The sequence below is a fragment of the Carex rostrata genome, unplaced genomic scaffold, assembly GCF_964058835.1.
Source record: "Carex rostrata unplaced genomic scaffold, lpCarRost1.2 SCAFFOLD_42, whole genome shotgun sequence".
Classification (NCBI taxonomy): Eukaryota; Viridiplantae; Streptophyta; class Magnoliopsida; order Poales; family Cyperaceae; genus Carex; species Carex rostrata.
In genome coordinates, this window is record NW_027601196.1 from 201575 (window position 1) to 219245 (window position 17671).

At 33.5% G+C, this 17671-nt stretch overlaps 1 protein-coding gene across 1 annotated transcript; it reads right to left on the reverse strand.

Annotated features, from left to right (window-relative positions):
- Window positions 1-7727: 7727 nt before the first annotated feature.
- LOC144549921 (protein FAR1-RELATED SEQUENCE 5-like) lies at window positions 7728-15322 on the reverse strand. The gene is made up of 5 exons (XM_078298484.1): window positions 13454-15322; window positions 9161-9747; window positions 8657-8823; window positions 8124-8190; window positions 7728-8036 (listed from the first exon to the last, which is right to left on the reverse strand). Exons 1-5 carry the CDS (start codon window positions 15132-15134, stop codon window positions 7995-7997), a joined length of 2544 nt encoding a protein of 847 aa, XP_078154610.1. The 5' UTR covers window positions 15135-15322; the 3' UTR covers window positions 7728-7994.
- Between the last annotated feature and the right edge of the window lie 2349 nt (window positions 15323-17671).

Here is a 17671-nt window from a genome sequence, read left to right on the forward strand (position 1 = left end):
TTTAATTAAAAGTTTGATCAAATTGCACGAGTTTTCATGTCAATTTTGCAGTCAATGAAAATAATAAATATTTACAACATGTTTATATGCATCTTCTGAATTTTTTTAACTATAATTAAACAAAATTCTTCAGATGAAAGGAGAAATGTTATTTACAAAAAACAGGTTCACTGAAACAAATGTTCGGTAGAGATAGAAAACAAATTTATCCATTGCATAGAACAACGGTTCCGTGGATCTAACTAGGTGCTACAAAAAAATTCAACCAGAGGGTCCTCCAAATCGTTAGTTAGGTGGAGCATTTTATTTGAAAATACTATATATTTTAATGTTTTTATCTTTTTATTTATATTTCAAATTTAAAATTTAAATATCAAATATAAAGCATTACATTAGTATTTTTTTTTTTTTAACGAGTGACATGTATATATAGTAAAATTATGTTAGATTAAAATGTAAAAATAAAAATAAAGGCATTGAAATTAATCTATCATTGTTAATTAATTAAATTCAATTCTTTAGCTGCTTGATATAGAATAAAATAACAATATCACAAATTGGATTCAGTACTTTAATTTTTAAATTTGAAATTTAAATAAAATAGTAAAGTTATGATATTTTACTATACCAAAACACATGTGACATCGAATTATGAATGAAATCTACACAAACTCACAGTTGTTTTTTTTTTTTTTTTTTTATGATACAAATTGAGGCATGTATCCATTAGAAACAAGGTGTAGCAAATGTTCCCAAATGTAGCGAATGTGTCATTTAAATTAGCAATATGTATAACTTGTTGGATGTACGTACTGTAATGCCCCTAAATGCTAATAAATATAACTAATTAAGTTGGATGTCCAGCTTAATTAGTTAGATTAACAGCTTGTTGGATGTATGTACAGCGCATGCTCAGCTCAATGAAGCGATACAAGCTAGCTAGCTAGGTGTCATGAAATATATATATATATATATAGCTAGAGGCGAAAATGGAGGAACCGATATAGCAACTGGAACAATAAAGCAACAAATTAATTAATTAAGACCCATGCCAATTAAGGAGCTCAAAGTCAAAGATGAAATTGATGCATGCATCCATGCCGTGCCGTCAACAATTAATATATGCAAGGATCGATTAATTGGGCATGAGGCCCGGCCCCCATTTAATTAAATTGCTGACTTCATCCATCCGTTACCACTTGCCCGTTAGAGAGACGAATCGCTGCAGCCTGCAGCGCAGGTCCCACATCGTCAGGACGGGAAAAGAATTAATGGAGCGATTCACATGTTCTTCTGTATTTCATTTGAGTAATGTAGACGTACGGTACATTATATATATATATATTTTACTACTTATTTTTCGCCGATTTTTTTATATATATCCAAAACTTCAATCAAATTACAAAAAATAACCGAAGTACCGTTGAAATTCGATTTTTACCCAATCCGGTTATCCAATAACCGGAATTTATAGAAATGTCCGGTTAACCACTCCCCGGACTCAAAATGCACAAATCCGGTTAACCATTAACCGGATTTGTGCATTTTGCCTTTTTTTTTTTTTTTTTTTTTTTTTTGAAAACAGAAATTTTTTTATTTTTATTTTTTTTGTATTAAAATATTAGAAATATTGAATATATTTCTTTGAAAACAGATATAATACAATATAATTTGATTTATTAGAAAGACTGCAACAAATAACCCGGATCAATATTTTTCAGATCCGATTTTTCGCGGCTGTAAGAAAAATTAATATATTTCTTTATGTGTTATTGGAAAAAAATAAAAATAATTAAATTCTGAGTTATTGATCCCGGTTCAAAAGTCACTTCTAGGTAATCCAGAAAATATTGTGATCTTTCTAGTACATTTAATTAATAAAAAGTTGTATCTATTTTTGAAAAAAATCAAAAACTTTAATTTATTTAATTATTGTTTTTCAAAAAGAATTCTCAAAATAGATACAACTTTTTATTAATTAAATGTACTAGAAAGGTCACAATATTTTCTGGATTACCTAGAAGTGACTTTTGAACCGGGATCAATAACTCAGAATCTAATTATTTTTATTTTTTTCCAATAACACATAAAGAAATATATTAATTTTTCTTACAGCCGCGAAAAATCGGATCTGAAAAATATTGATCCGGGTTATTTGTTGCAGTCTTTCTAATAAATCAAATTATATTGTATTATATCTGTTTTCAAAGAAATATATTCAATATTTCTAATATTTTAATACAAAAAATAAAAAAATTTCTGTTTTCAAAAAAAAAAAAAAAAAAAAAAAAAAGAAGGCAAAATGCACAAATCCGGTTAACCATTAACCGGATTTGTGCATTTTGAGTCCGGGGAGTGGTTAACCGGACATTTCTATAAATTCCGGTTATTGGATAACCGGATTGGGTAAAAATCGAATTTCAACGGTACTTCGGTTATTTTTTGTAATTTGATTGAAGTTTTGAATATATATATAAAAAAATCGGTATTTTTCGTATACGATATGATAACCTATAAAATCAAGGAAAATGATTGCCAATTAATTTATTGACTTCATCATTTCAATTTCACGCCTTCCGCCATTATTGCTCTATGCTACCATGCTAGCTAGTTAATTACCTACAAAAATCCACTATTAAATTTCCTCTTTTTCTCATTTTGGGGTATTTTACATATTAATTAATACATTACATAATTAATAAGGAGGTGCAAATATAGGTAACTTAATACAAAAATATATATGAATTAAATTAATCTGACAATAATTCAAATTTCTATGCTACCAATCACAATTTAAATTTGATAACTTTTATCATCTAATTCATAGTAAACTTTGATAATTTTATAATGCAACATAATAATCATTGCTTTTATTTATTAGAATTATAAACTAATTCCTAGTTTACTGAGAAGAAAAATTAACCTTTGCATCTGAATTGGGGCAAGGAATTCAAGCCCACCAGATGCCACGTCATCAATTATATGAGGCTTGTACAATTAATCAATCAATTAATGTGTTATGTTCTTTTACAAAATGGACCCCCCGAAAAACCTATATATAATATAACCATTATCATAAAGTTTTTGGGGTCCAGTCCGGTCCGGTCCGGCCTTCACACCATATATGCGTAGGCGTAGCGTAGATGCCACCTCAATCATAAAGTTTTTGGGGTTTCGGGTTTTCAGGTTTTGGATTCTTAAAATTTGCTCTGATTCACATTGTTAAATGCATCCTTTTTTTACGTGGCACATAATTTTTGTAAGCTAATTTGTTTGTAATAATAAATTTTAATTATTTGAAGCATTGAATCAAGACATGTCAAGTAAAAAAATATAGATGATTAATTTAAGAAAATCCAAAGAAAGGATCACAACAAAATATAAATGATTAGTCTCTCAAAACATTACAAAATATAGTTGAAGAAGGCCGGGAGAGACAGAATGAGAGAGAGATATCCGACATGAACATTTAAATAAAATAAAAAATGAGGAGACTTGAATCTTTTACTGGGTAAAAATATTGACAAAGTAGTGTTTGCTTCATGCAGAGCATTAGTCATCAGCAGTTCTGTTTATAATCTATTGTTTATGCGCTGTAAAAAGGAAAAATTGCTCTGTTAATATTATTATCTCATCGATGTTCAAACTATGTTAAACGTTAAGGGTAAAACTAGGGTGTTTCTAAGTTCACTAAATTTTTTTCGTAAACACAATTCTAAAATCTATATGATTAACTTCAAAAAATGAATCCAAATTGTTGAAATCTATCTACTTTACGAGTAATGTGTCAACATACAAAAATTTTAAATTTTCAAATTAATTTTGTATAGAGTCAAATGGTAAAAAAAATTCAAAAAATGAATGCATTAAAATTATTTATAAACCTTCTAATTTTGACTGATTGACTTTATACTAAATTAATTCGAAAGTTTAAAGTTTTCCCATGAAGCTCTGCAAATCCTGACTCGTGAGCATAACAACAAATGAATAGCTCGGGTTGGTTTGACGCCAAAAATTTGTGATTCGGGTAATAATTTGGCTATAATTCGAGAATAATTCGGTACAATAATAAAGTAAAAAAAACCCCAAGTTAACATTTACATTCATATTCTTGGTGAGCTGAAGTTTTGCACATCCTAACTCCTAAGCATAGCAACAAATGAATAGTTTGGATCGGTTTGGCGTCAAAAGTTTGTGGTTCGGGTAATAATTTGAGAATAATTCGGTACAATAAAGAAGCAAAAAAACCCCAAAAATAAAATTTGGTTTTTTTTTTTTTTTTTTTTTTTTTGCGAATAATTTGTGACTCGCATTATATTCATGAATAAAACGTATTATATTTTTTTTTGCGTTTTATTCAAAGTTCGATTCGAATAATTCGCGTATATCGTTACTATGTTTCTCAGTCCTGAGCACAAGAAGAACAAGCCCTTAACGTGTTGCTCCAACTATTTGCGTATATCGTTACTATGTCGCTTTACGAGTTGCTCCAACTAAATTGACACAGAAGAACAAGCCCTTAACGTGCGCTGGACACGTGACAGTTATTACAGGAGAAGATCGCCATCTACATCTAAAGGCTAAAAATTCGAAATTCTTTTTAATGAAATAAAGATAGGGATATATAAAGTCTTCTATCTTTTATAAATAAAATAATCTTCAACGTAACTCAATATTTAAATATATATATAGTCTCTCGCTACTAGAATTCTGAACCTTCCCAATGATTGATCAATTAAGTTCTTGAATAATTTCAAAAGGACTAAGAGAAAGAAAGAGGGGAGAAAAAGTATGAAAAATAATATTTAATGCAACTAGCTATCAATTGAAAAATTATATAACTACATTAATTTAGAGACCACGTCTTATTTTGATCAACACCGTATTTTTTTTTATGTGTACTATATAATACATTGTACTATAATTGTTTTGCTAATTTTGTTATAATCAGAATTAATTGTTTTAGTGGTAAACTAAAATCTTAACAATTTATAGGAACCTTCGCGGAACTATAATTAATTCTAGTAATAAAATAAGTTTGCACTAGTAATTAAAAAGTTTGCTAAACATTTACTGATAGCTTTAGCAACAATTTGTTATAAGTTACTTTTAAAAAATTAGATCTGTTTGAAAAGTGAAAACTATAAATGTTGTGCTTGTGATTTATTAGTGAGAGGAGGGTTAGGGTGTGGACCAAAGAAAACAAATTAAAATACAAGTTGAATTGTTAATCAGACTGTTTATTACTCAGTCAATTTTACTAAAAACTCCATGCAATTGACTTGTACAACACGATTTGGGATTAATTTAAGCAAGTCCGGAGAAAACAATCAATTTCTACCATTTCTCTAATATCCGATAATCTTAAGGGGTGTAAGTCTAATGTCATCGCCTATATATGACTCTTTTAATTTAGGTGGGACGATGCGCAAGTGGAAACAGAGAAGGAATTGAATTTTCCTTATGACGTGATTTCCTAAGGGCATGAGCCTCTTTTACTGTTTGCTCCCATTTTCTCAACCTGATTTGGGTGGAAAGTGCTCACCAACATCTACTGGACCAGCTTCGGATAAGACAAACCAAATTTCCTCCGTCGTTATTACTGGTTTGTGAACTTGTGAGTTGTGAGTTGTGACTGGTGACCTGTTTCCTAGCTGAGGTGCCATCGGTGATCGGGCCAGATCACCAGAATCACTTTTTACTTGGAATTAAGGCGAGAGCATCACAGCTCCTAATTTGGATCTAGAATTTGAGAAGGTTAATAAAAAATTTCTCGAGTCTTTGCCTTCTCTTGGGTCAACATTGGTCAAATCAGCGCCTCTCTTTATCAAAGAAGAAAATCAAGAAGATAATTTTGTCAATGAGCCCCTTTTTTAAACTACAGCATCTTGGGAGGGGAGTTATTACAAGACTTATAGAAATTAATAAGTTAAAATATGAGTCAGCTCGTGAGACGAGTTGAATCGAGCCAAAAACAAAATTCAGCTTTTGCAAGAACAACAACAAATAAAAAAAAAAAAACCTAATTCAGCTCCCCATGTCCAAATAATACAAAAGAAGAAAAAAACAGGGGGAACTTCTTTGGGGGTCACTAGATATCAATTAGCATCACTGGATCTCATCTTATGACTTGAACATGTGCTTTCTGGGATCAATGTGCTGATGATATATATGTGATATATCCAAACACTTTTGAGAGCAAGTACTGAGATAAGTTGTATCTATATATGTTTGAGCAAGTACAGATTACCATATCTAAAATCCGGTGTTTTATTGCAATGGCACAAGATGTGAAATTTAATTACTTGTCCCCTCCTTGTACTGCTAAAAGCAATATGTGGCGGCCTGATTAAGATCCAACCAACTACAAACCTCTAGGAACACTACTGTTTATGGACATTGATTAAGATAAATTTGCATCTCTCACCCTTTATATTCCTTTTTGTTCTACACAAGTTCCTGGAACAACCAACCAATATATCATATCAGTAAATAGCATTTGAGAGGGTTACAGAAATTCAATACCGTTTTTACATAATCACACAAAGGTATCAACAGAGCAACAGACAGCTATCCATTGGTATAGCAAGAACTTGAACTCGGTATCAGGAAAATCCTAGGGTTTTATGTTTTCAACCAAAACCAAAAATTAAATCAACCTAGAGGTCCTAAGCTTAGCTCACAAGAAACCAAATGTCAAAAGAAGCGAAATTTCAATCAATCAGCTTGCTCAATCATCATTTACACAAAAATTGACTTGCTTACTTGGTCCTTTACAAGTTACCAAACCAAAAGAGAGAGAAAAATCAACATCAAGAAAGAACGTCAAGCTACCAGAAGCTTTTTTGAGAGAAAAAGAGCAACCCTGTCAACGACTAAATCGCATTCCAAACCGCGATTTGGTTTACACAAAGAAAAAACCTATCTAATTGATGAAGAAGAAAAGGAATAGTTGAATAAAGGAAGGGTGGTGAGAGAATTTGGCCAAGCAATGCGAATGATGACTAATTTATTCGATGGAAATTTCATGAAACTTTGCGAGAGAAGAGGTTTGAAACAACGGAAATTGGATTCAAGAGGAGGAAACTAACGGGTGGCAAACTTTTACCAATGCTAAACTGCTAACAGATATCCGTTTTATTAAATTTATGGATACGAGTAATTATCCGTATCCATCTCCGAAATTAAAACTGTATCCGTATCCGTATCCATATCCATATCCGCAAACTATCTATACATTCAAACATCCGAATCCGCAAAAATCCAGATACAGATCCGAATTTTTCGGATAAAATTTGATCCGTTTACACTCCCAACTAAGTTAGGAGTGGATCTGTGACGAATATAATCTAACATTCACATGTAGTGGGGTCACAGCGAACATAGCTATGGAATAGAAAAAAAAAAAACCGAGACGATTTGGTTCTCAGTTGCAATTTTCCCAAGAGAATTTTTTTTCGTCCCGGACAATTTCGGCTCAGCCTCACCCGTTAATGAGGCATAGTCAAACATGTACAAAAACTTGAATTTACAGGTTCTATATTAATAAGTAATAACAAAACCAAAGCACATAGTAGACCAATCTAATGAAATCTTCTTTCTGCCTGTAAACATTCCCTAGAAAATCAATGCATCCATCAAAGAAGGAAAAACAAAAACATGGTACTACCCTTATTCAGAGGCACCATCGGTAAAAATTCTCTCGGACATCTGAGTGGCAAGCAGAATTCAAAACGCATCTCCCTTTAATTTTTGTAATAAAGTTATATACTAATACAAACCCTATCTATTTGCAAAGAAAACTTGGAGGCAGTATTACTGGAGGAATGGTAAATAACTTGAGCAATATGGAACAGGCGGAAGAGAACAAAAAGAGCCCATGAACAACGTCTACAACAAAAGCTTTAGAAACATCAACAGGCCTAACACCCTATCTACTCCTATGATATTCTTACACACACAAAAACAGAAAGACCAGCAACCATGCATATACCTCAATAACGGGTCATGTTCCTCCACTTGTCCTTCAAGTCAACCTGCGTTAATATATTTGTTATATTAAAAATATTTCATCCTTCATGATAGAAAATTTGACTTTAGTTTGAGAAAAAAAAATATCATACTGCAGTTCGACCAGTAAATTCATCCGGGTAAGTATCCAAAATTTCCTTCCAGTTGCCTTTCCCAATCCTTGATTGCGAAATACAAAAATTATGTTAGAAATTACTAATTATACCACCACAACAAAACAAGAGGGGCTTATTTGACCATATAGGATAAGGAATGTACCAAGCACCTTACATTAAAAAAATATAATCTGAAATTATTCTTTCACTCACTAATACAGAGAGGAGCAAGAAGAAAGAAGGAAACAATCGGGTATCTACTAACAATAAGAAGAAAACTGGGGTTATCAACTATTATCGATATACAAGGTATACAACTCTTTTATACAGCCTGCGTAATAATCCCGTGTTTCATAGATGAGTGACTCGTCATGAGGTTTTATAGGAACAATGAAATTATCTTGTCTGAAACATAGGAGGATAGGAAGTATTACCATGTAAATAATAACAGCCATACTTAAGGTCAGACGATCAGACAAGCAAGCATTAAAAGAATTCTTTTCTCAAAAAAGGATAAAAAATGTTCATACTCCTTTACGGCTTTTCTCAAGGCCTCTTCCTCGTGAGGCTGCCATCTGAGCACCCGTCTTCTTTTAGGTATTTGACCTTTTTGATTTTGTATTTGCTGGGTTCTTTTACTCTGCATAACAGTCTGAGCATTCTCCATTTTGGGTGCATCATCTATTGAGTCATTCCACTTCAAATCACAAAAAGGAAGGAAAAAGACTATTACACTATAAGCTCAAATCTCCTGGTTATAACATAGTCAAACTGAAAAGCATTTCACGGGAAAGATTTTCAATTTTGAAGTTTCTTTGTTTGTTTGTTTTTTAAATTAGTAGGCAAAATGCATTTTTGGATGATATTGTTGTTTGTCCCGTTTACACTGCCGAATTCAGATCTCACGCAAAAATAATTCTATGAGAAAAAAAATAAAAGAAATAGAAGGTCGGTCATTAGCTCAACCAGCAGTCCAGCACCAGGCAAGACCACAACACGTTCAATATAGTACTGCTACAGTAAAGTCCACAAACCTCAAATGTATGGGCACTTGAATTTCGATCCATAAATTTATGTACTGGCACATGACTAAATCGATTATTCATTTTGACATTTGTGTTGTTTGCATGCGATGTAGAAGCATCATTTGCATTTCTTAGAGTCCCTTTGCCATTCTCTTTACTCCTAACTTGTTTTCTTTCATGATTCCCACAGGCCTTTGTCGGGCTCTGCTGATTTTCCTCGCAAATATGGTTTCGTTTGACACCAGCAATATCATTTTTACTGGCACTGGTACAGGTGCCATCAGCTTGTCTAGCACCCTTTTTGGCTGGAGATGTTTCTGCTTGGTTTGCTCCTTTGTCAGACTTTTTACTTGGTGTAAAGTCACCGTCTACTTGTTTAGCACCAGGCTTGGTCGCCAATGTTTCTCTTTCATTTCCTCGAGTTGAATTTTGGGTTACTACTCTGTCCGACCTTCTACTTGGGGTAAAGGTATCGTCGACTTGTTTATTGCCAGTTTCGATTGGAGATGTTTCTCTCTGAATTGCTTCAGTTTCTTTCTGAGTTGCTCCTTCGTCAGACTTTTTGCTCGGTGCCACACTTGCCACCTTTTGCTTCTCTGTCAGAAATTGTACAATCAAACAAATAAGTTCCTAAACAAGTCGATAAGGGATTGATGAATCAAGCTGTGGTTGAGGTAGCTATTGTAATTCTGGCTCCAAAAGGCTTGTATTTATGTTAGGTGTCATGAGAAGAGACGGCAGAAAATAACGAACATTGTTGTGTAGGTGGTGAGAATGGTTGGTCCATTGATCTGACAAGGTTGTGAGAAGAAAGAGGCGACTAGGACTGATTAAAAAAAACCATAGAAATTTGTGAGGTAAGAATATGATATCTCTAGTATCCACTTCATACCCAATTATGCGTACCAGCATACTAAACTAGAAGAAATCACAAAAAAAATGCCAATAGATGACCTAATTTGTATAAAATAACACATAACAAGTAATTATACATATTGTGATTAACAAAAAAAAAATGCATGACTTGTGAGTTCATTACTCATATTCAGATAACATCAAGTCATTTGATTTTTCAAAATTATCAGATTGGGTAGAATTCAGATCTAAATCAAGAAAGATGGGTTCTTAAGTTGGCGGGGATACAAAATGTACTGATTTAGGATTACGCATTTGATTTCTACGAGTATCTCTGTCTCTGATTTCTTAAGAAGGGAGATTAAAAAGATACCTATTTTGTTGAGCTGAAGAAGAGAGAAGGGGCGATGCTAAGCAATTCGGAGGAGAGGAGGCGGTCCGCTCAGTTGATTGAAAGAATCGGAAATGAATTTTCTTCCGCGATTGAGAGAGAGAAGGGAGGGAGGGAGGGAGCGAGCGTGAGAGCGAATTTGCTTCTTGCGAGTGGAACGGGGAGTGAGAGAGCAGATGATGCGACGGTAACTTGACGAAGCGCTCTGTCAAGTGGAGATCCATCTGATGACACGAATCTTGATGCATAATCGAACGGTAGAAATGCCCATCGAACAAGCTCTGGTCCGATGGGCTTTCGAACGCCCCCGCTTCCGAGTCCGGGTCCTCTTGACTCTCAGAAAAATTTAATATGTGATATGATACGGATACGGATACGAATATAATTTTTAATTTTAATTTTAATTAGAGGGAATTTCATGTATACAATTCAAAAACTTAAAAATTAAGTATTTTTTCCTTCTAAATTTTGAAATTACATATTCCTTCTAAACTTTAAAAACTCACAAATTTATACATTTTATTATATTTTTATATTAAAACTCATTCGAAATTTATAAAATATCCAAGCTTCTAAATAGCTAGCTATAGCGAAGCTATAGCGCCGCTATAGCGGTTTTAGACCCAGAAAGCTAAGCTACGGGCTAAAACTGCGCTAATCAAGCTACGACCGCTATAGCGGTAATAGCGGTCCGCTATAGCGCGTAGCGGCAATAGCGGCAATAGCGGTCCGCTATGCTACATGGGTTATGATTTTGCAATTTTTTTTTTCTGAAAACATGATTTTGCAATTTTAATGGACCTTAATATCTAGATTGGTTTTTTTTTTTTACTTTATTAAGCTATATCAATACAATGGAACATGTGCGGGCTATACCACTATATCAATTAAATTTTGTATCATGCATTAATATATGGTAGTGGTATATTTTGAATATAAAATATATCGATAGTTTTTGAATTAGGGATATTTTGAATGACAATTTGAACTTTGTATTGGTTTAATATGAATAATATTAGAACTTCTTAATTAATTTGATATTTTTTTCTTGATGAGACATTTTTACTAGGCAAAGCCTTCTATGGACATAAGGACCTATTTGTAAAATGAACATATTTTTATTTTTAAAGTTCAAACAGTCGATCCGAACCATTCATCTTGTTCTCCATATTAATATGTGCTTGGAGACCAAATTTTACATTTTTCTGATTTTTTTTACTATTTATTAAGATGGGTACAAAATTCAATGGTCTGAATTTGATATTTTTTATACCCATCTTAATAAATAGTAAATAAATTCAGAAAAATGTAAAATTTGGTCTCCAAAGATATATTAATATGGAGAACAAGATGAACGGTTCGGATCGGCTATTTGAACTTTGAAAATAAAAATATATTCATTTTACAAATAGGCCCTTATGTCCATAGAAGCATCACTCTTTTTACTATTAGTAGAAATATAAAATATAATTTTTGAAATAAAAAAACGCTATTTATAATAGCTTTCGCTATAGCTCCGCTATTCGCTAAAGCTTTTTTTTTTTGTCTCCCCGCTACACCGCTATAAACGCTATTTAGAAGCTTGAAAATATCCATTTTATCCTTTATTAAAAACATAATAAGCTCCATCAGACTCAAATTTGATTTTGAAGAGTTCCTATACCGTCCGATCCGCGCACATCGCTTCAATATATGTACATGTTCGCTCAAGATCTGCGTTGATCCAGCACGCACGAATATTAAAGCAATCCTGATCCACGCGCAACACATTAAATCTGTGCATGTTGCTTTAATATATGTGCGTGTTCGCTCAAGATCCGTGCTGATCTAACGAGTACGGATCTTAAAGCAGTTCAGACAAAGGAACCCTTTAGATTCAAATTTGTGTCAAATGGGCGTTTTATGCTTTTAATGAAACGATAAAATGGATATTTTATAAATTTAGAATGTGTTTTAACATAAAAAACAATAAAATGTATTAATTTGTGAGTTTTTGAAATTTAGAGAGGAGAATATGATATTTCAAAATTTAGAGGAGAAAATACCTAATTTTGAAATTTTTGAGGAGTATACATGAAATTTCCCCTAACTTTTAAGGTTATCATATCTAAATAGTAGATATATTATATATCTGTTGTTTAGACATGAAATTTCCCCTAACTTTTAAGGTTATCATATCCATATATATTGTGACTTTGGATGGCGTGGGAGGATGTTGAGACGTGGGAGGTCTCTTGTGAGTGTCACTTGTTTGAATTCAAAGGTATATTGTGCCGTCATGTATTAAATGACTAAACACCACCTACCGCTAGCTTAATGAGCATCGATCCTTAATTAATATAGATTACTCGAGGCAGGCAAGCAAGCAACTGCGCGCGTGACTAATGCATTAATTCTTCAACAGTACCATGATCGCTTTTAGATCTAGCTAGACCGCCATGACATACCAGTTTAAATTTAATTATCCAATGCCTAATGGTGACAAACCTCCACAGTTTAAATAGTAGTAATTACTGTATCAGTATTGCAAAATTAAATTAATAATATTAATACATAAATTAGCTAGTTAGTAATCATATTATTGCTTATAAGTTGCGTTTCCCATACTAATTCAGTTAAATCAAACAAACTAAAGTAGAATCTGGTATTTGTAGATTGGTTATTCGGTTTTCATCTGTAAAAAGTAAAAACCCAACAAAACATTTTGTTTTGACTTCTCATAGTTTACTTTAAACAGAATTAACCAATTAACAACTCAACCGATAGAGTTGAGTCCGGAAACAGAGTAGGTCCGATGGGCACTGGACCTACTTTGGTTCTAACGGGTTCATTCACCGTCGAATTGGCTTTAGGATTCGCGCCAGAACTTTCGCGTCTAGTTTAATATTCGTGTGCACAAATCCTGAAGCAAATTAGACGGTATATCTGCCCATCGAAACCAAACTAGATCCGATGGACATCGGACCTACACCTTTCTCCAGATGTCCTTCCGCTGTACCCTACGGTCCCTACCCCCTACGAGACCTCCCACGTCTCAACATGACGGCACAATATACCTTTGAATTCAAACAAGTGACACTCACAAGAGACCTCCCACGTCTCAACATGCTCCCACGCCTCAACATCCAAAGTTACAATAAATGCATCCTTAGTATTATGAAAACTTGATACCTTATACTTGCTTGAGGATCCACTTTTCTCCAACTTCTTTTTCTTCAACTTTGGGCATTCCATGAGCTCATCTTGAAATGAACTGAAGATCTTTCGTGTGTACACATCAGCAGCTTGTTCTTCAAGAGGAGATTTCAACTTCAAAATTGGAGTTTTGTATATTGAAGTAAACCGCTCTGCATGCTCCGCCCTATATCGATGCTCAAGAGCATGCTCGTACTTAACCACAAATTCTCTCAAAGTGGTGCCTTTGTTAAGAAATGAATCAAAAAAAGAGTGTATGCTCTCACATCTTTGTGTGGTATTCATACCAGCGTAAAATATGGTGCGGTTGTAAATGGGAATCCATGATTGCCGAATATCAAATAAATTATTCAACCACTCATCCTCCATAAGCTTATAGTCTTTCATAATCCTCTTCCATTCATTATCAAATTGCTCAGTAGTGATTGAATGATACAAACAGTTCTTCATTTCTCGAGAAAATGGTGAGTTATCCTTGTAAAGGGAACCATATTTTTCTGAAAATTTATTCATGATGTGCCAAAGGCAAAATCTGTGAGAAACAGTCGGAAAAACCTTTCTTATTGCATTTTCAATTGCACGGTCTTGATCCGTGAGAATTGATATCGGTAACTTACCACCCATCGCATTAAGCCAAGTCTCAAATAACCACACAAATGTTTCTTCTTGCTCATTTTGCAACAAGACGAAACCAAACATGATGGATTGGGTATGGTTATTGACTCCAACAAAGTTTCCCAAAGGCAAGCTATACTTATTAGTTTTATAAGTTGTATCAAAGACCAACACATCGCCAAACCGCTCATAGTATTGACGAGCGGTCGAATCTATCCAAAAGAAATTTATCATCCTATCCTCTTCATCGGTTTGGATTTCATAAAAGAAATTTGGATCTTGTGATTTCTTCTCAATACAATATTGCACCACAGCATGTGCATCTCCGTTGTCCAAATTCTTCCTCCTAAGGTCTCTTCTATGATTCCAACAATCTCTTTGTGAAACATTCATACTTGCATCACAATTAACAATATCCGGCACTCTGCCAATAGGAAGATCTGTTTCGCTAAACTTCTCCACTAGACTTTTTGCCACAGACGGCATCCCTCCCGGTTGTTTTAAGTATATCCGACTATTGGGACTCACCAAAAGATGGTTGTGTTCCTTTCTACTCTTTCCTACCTTCCATATTCCATTCTTATTTGACACACTTATATATACTGGGCAACCACTTCTACGGGTTAAGGTTTTTCTACTCTTTTTTTCTTGATCCAAAACAACAACATCATTTGATTTCTCTTCACAAAATCCAGCACAAGAGCACACATACTGTCGGTAACAAATTTTATCTGTATGTGCAAATTTGGTGGTCCTCCTTACCCGTACTGTATATCCCTCTGAAATAGCATAATTGTAATAAAAATTCTCAAACTCTTCAAGTGACGCAAACGCCATGCCTTTCCATGGGGCATGATCATTAGCACTCTTCTTATTTGTATCATCTTCGCGAATAAAATCTGTCTCCATTTCCATCTCATCACCCATATAAGCATCATCCTATTATAAAACAATGTTTAATGAGAATTTGTATAAATACATTTCTGAATTCAAATTTTATTATAATAAGTATGCAAATTCTTGAACATTATTTTGCATAGTTATATTAATTATTTTGTATAAATACAATGCTTCCAATCTACATACATAAAGAGTACATAATTTGGTTTTTGGTTGAACCCAAATTGACTTGACTAGATTTCGATTAGCAAAAAAATAAATTGAAATTTCATTTATTGGTGCTGCCTAGGTTCTCAGAGACAATTATATTTCAAAATTTTCATGTGCACGTTGCACACAGAAAGTAAATTGAAAGAAAATTTTCAAGTGCTCTCATTGGAAATTCCATTTGTTGATAAAATTAACCATCTTGATTGATATTTAAATTTCGTTATCTTGCATTTTGAAGAAATTTAATTGAAATTTTTAAAAAAAAAAAAGTAGATTACGTAAGAGAATGAAGATGGTGGCGATGAAGACTCGACGGAGATCGGAAGCATGACTGGTTCGGTGGTGGGCATGGCGGAGGGAGCAACTGTAGTAGCAATTTCGTTTACTGGAGAAAGAGGAGAAGGAGAAACCATGGCAACTTGGGTCCACGGGAAGAAATCAAAAGGATCTCTTTGAAATGGAGAGAACAATAGATTATGATTTCTTGCCTATTTTGTTCACTGGAGAGAAATGGAAAAACTTTACCGCGCATTTAAGGAAACAAAGAATTTGAGGCAGAGAAAATCTGAGGCGTTCATCTCAAATGAAACAAGCGGTTGAGGATTTGGAATAAATTTGGAGCATAAAAAATTGGTGCATTTGAACCCTCCTCATATATATTTATATATATATATTTTTTTTTGTTTATAAACCAGCTCAACCAGTACATTAATTACTATCATGACATGGAATAAGTCCATGAGCATAATCTTTCCTGTACCTACTCCATACAAATACAGCCCATCAATGGAAAAAAAAAGATCGTTTGGCTACCAGTGTTTACCAAAGCCACATGCCTCTGCCATAATGCCTAATACCAATACAATAAATACTTGGTATCTTCATTCTCCAATAGATCCTGGTACCGTCACTGTACCAGTATCAATACCTTGCAATCTAGCAAAAATTATACCAATGCCACTGTACCAGTACCACTTTAAAATTATACTCTCAAATGTATAATTTTTCACACGTTGTCAAATTTTATGTACAGGAAGCCGGCACAGAGGGCGGAAAGGCATAGTTGCACTTCGAGGAAATCGTAAAGAGCAATATTGCAATATATGTTGTGAGTTATTTTTATGGTTATAATTTGAACTAAGTATATGCTTAGGTAGGAGCTATGTATAAACAAGGTTAACCAAACCATGCTGTACTTCTATTTAGGTCAGATCTTGTATAGTGCATGTTTGACCAACTTGAACCTGTCTTTTTTTGAGAAATCTGACATATGCTGTTAGAGAGGTTTTCATTGAATCGCATAATTCGTATTACAATCCAGCACATCAATGGAATACATACCTAGAGAGAGTAAACTACATAGCACCTGTTTTGATTATAGAATTACTATTTTAATTATAGAATTGAGAAACATATTTGCTATTGATTAGAACATCAATAAGAAATGCTATTGATTAGAACATCCATTTTATAGATTAGAACATCAATTTTGCGTCTTAGGATGACACCTTTTAGAAAGCATGTCAACAAGAAAATCCATTGATTTCTCAATATCACCTTGCACAGAACATCTATAACAATGATGTAGGTCTTCACCTTACTTGCACTAGCAAGTTTGAAGTGTATTATTTTGAATTTTTTTTCTTTATCATTATCTGTTATTTGTTCAAGATAGCTCACATAAAGTAGTTGTTCTAGGACCTGCAGACTTGAGTGACAGCTTCAAACAACTTCGTCACAACTTGCAGGCGAACATTATTATTTCATCTTGAAATTACAGCTTTTGGATTTCCAGCTTGAAATTACAGCTTTTGAAATTACAGACTTGATTCCATCACTTGTGCATAATGATAAATATGAGGTCACTTGTGCATAATGATTCCATCACTTTTGAAATATATGCGGTCACTTGTATAGACTTGATTCCATCACCTTGAAATTACAGCATTCCTTGATTCCATCACTTTTGAAATTACAGCTTGTGAATAATGATGAATATGAGGTCACTTGTGCATAAAATTATTTGAAAAAACAATAAATATCATGGACGGACCTGATTCCATCACCATAAGTTCACTGTTATAATGGTAAAAAAAATGCAAGGATTAAGATGCATAATTAGCATACCATAAACTGACTAGGATAGTACCAACTCTCCTTTAGAATTTTGATGATCTTTTGTATCTTGCTCCTCTTTTGTATCTGTGACTAGGATAGTACCTATAAATAAACTGTGTTACATTGGTTTTAAAATTGACATGTTTCTTCTCTCTATATATCACACCTATATATCTCTCATTTTATTCATTTCAGCGATATCGACCGTGGTCTTTTTGTGCAATCTCCGAGCTCGA

Coding starts and splice junctions, on each gene's coding strand:
- LOC144549921 (XM_078298484.1), bottom strand. CDS start 15,134: ATGGGTGATGAGATGGAAATGGAGACAGATTTTATTCGCGAAGATGAT. Junction 9,748..13,453: donor TCACTTGTTTGAATTCAAAG/GTATATTGTGCC, acceptor AATTTCTGACAG/AGAAGCAAAAGGTGGCAAGT. Junction 8,037..8,123: donor AATTTACTGGTCGAACTGCA/GTATGATATTTT, acceptor ATATTAACGCAG/GTTGACTTGAAGGACAAGTG.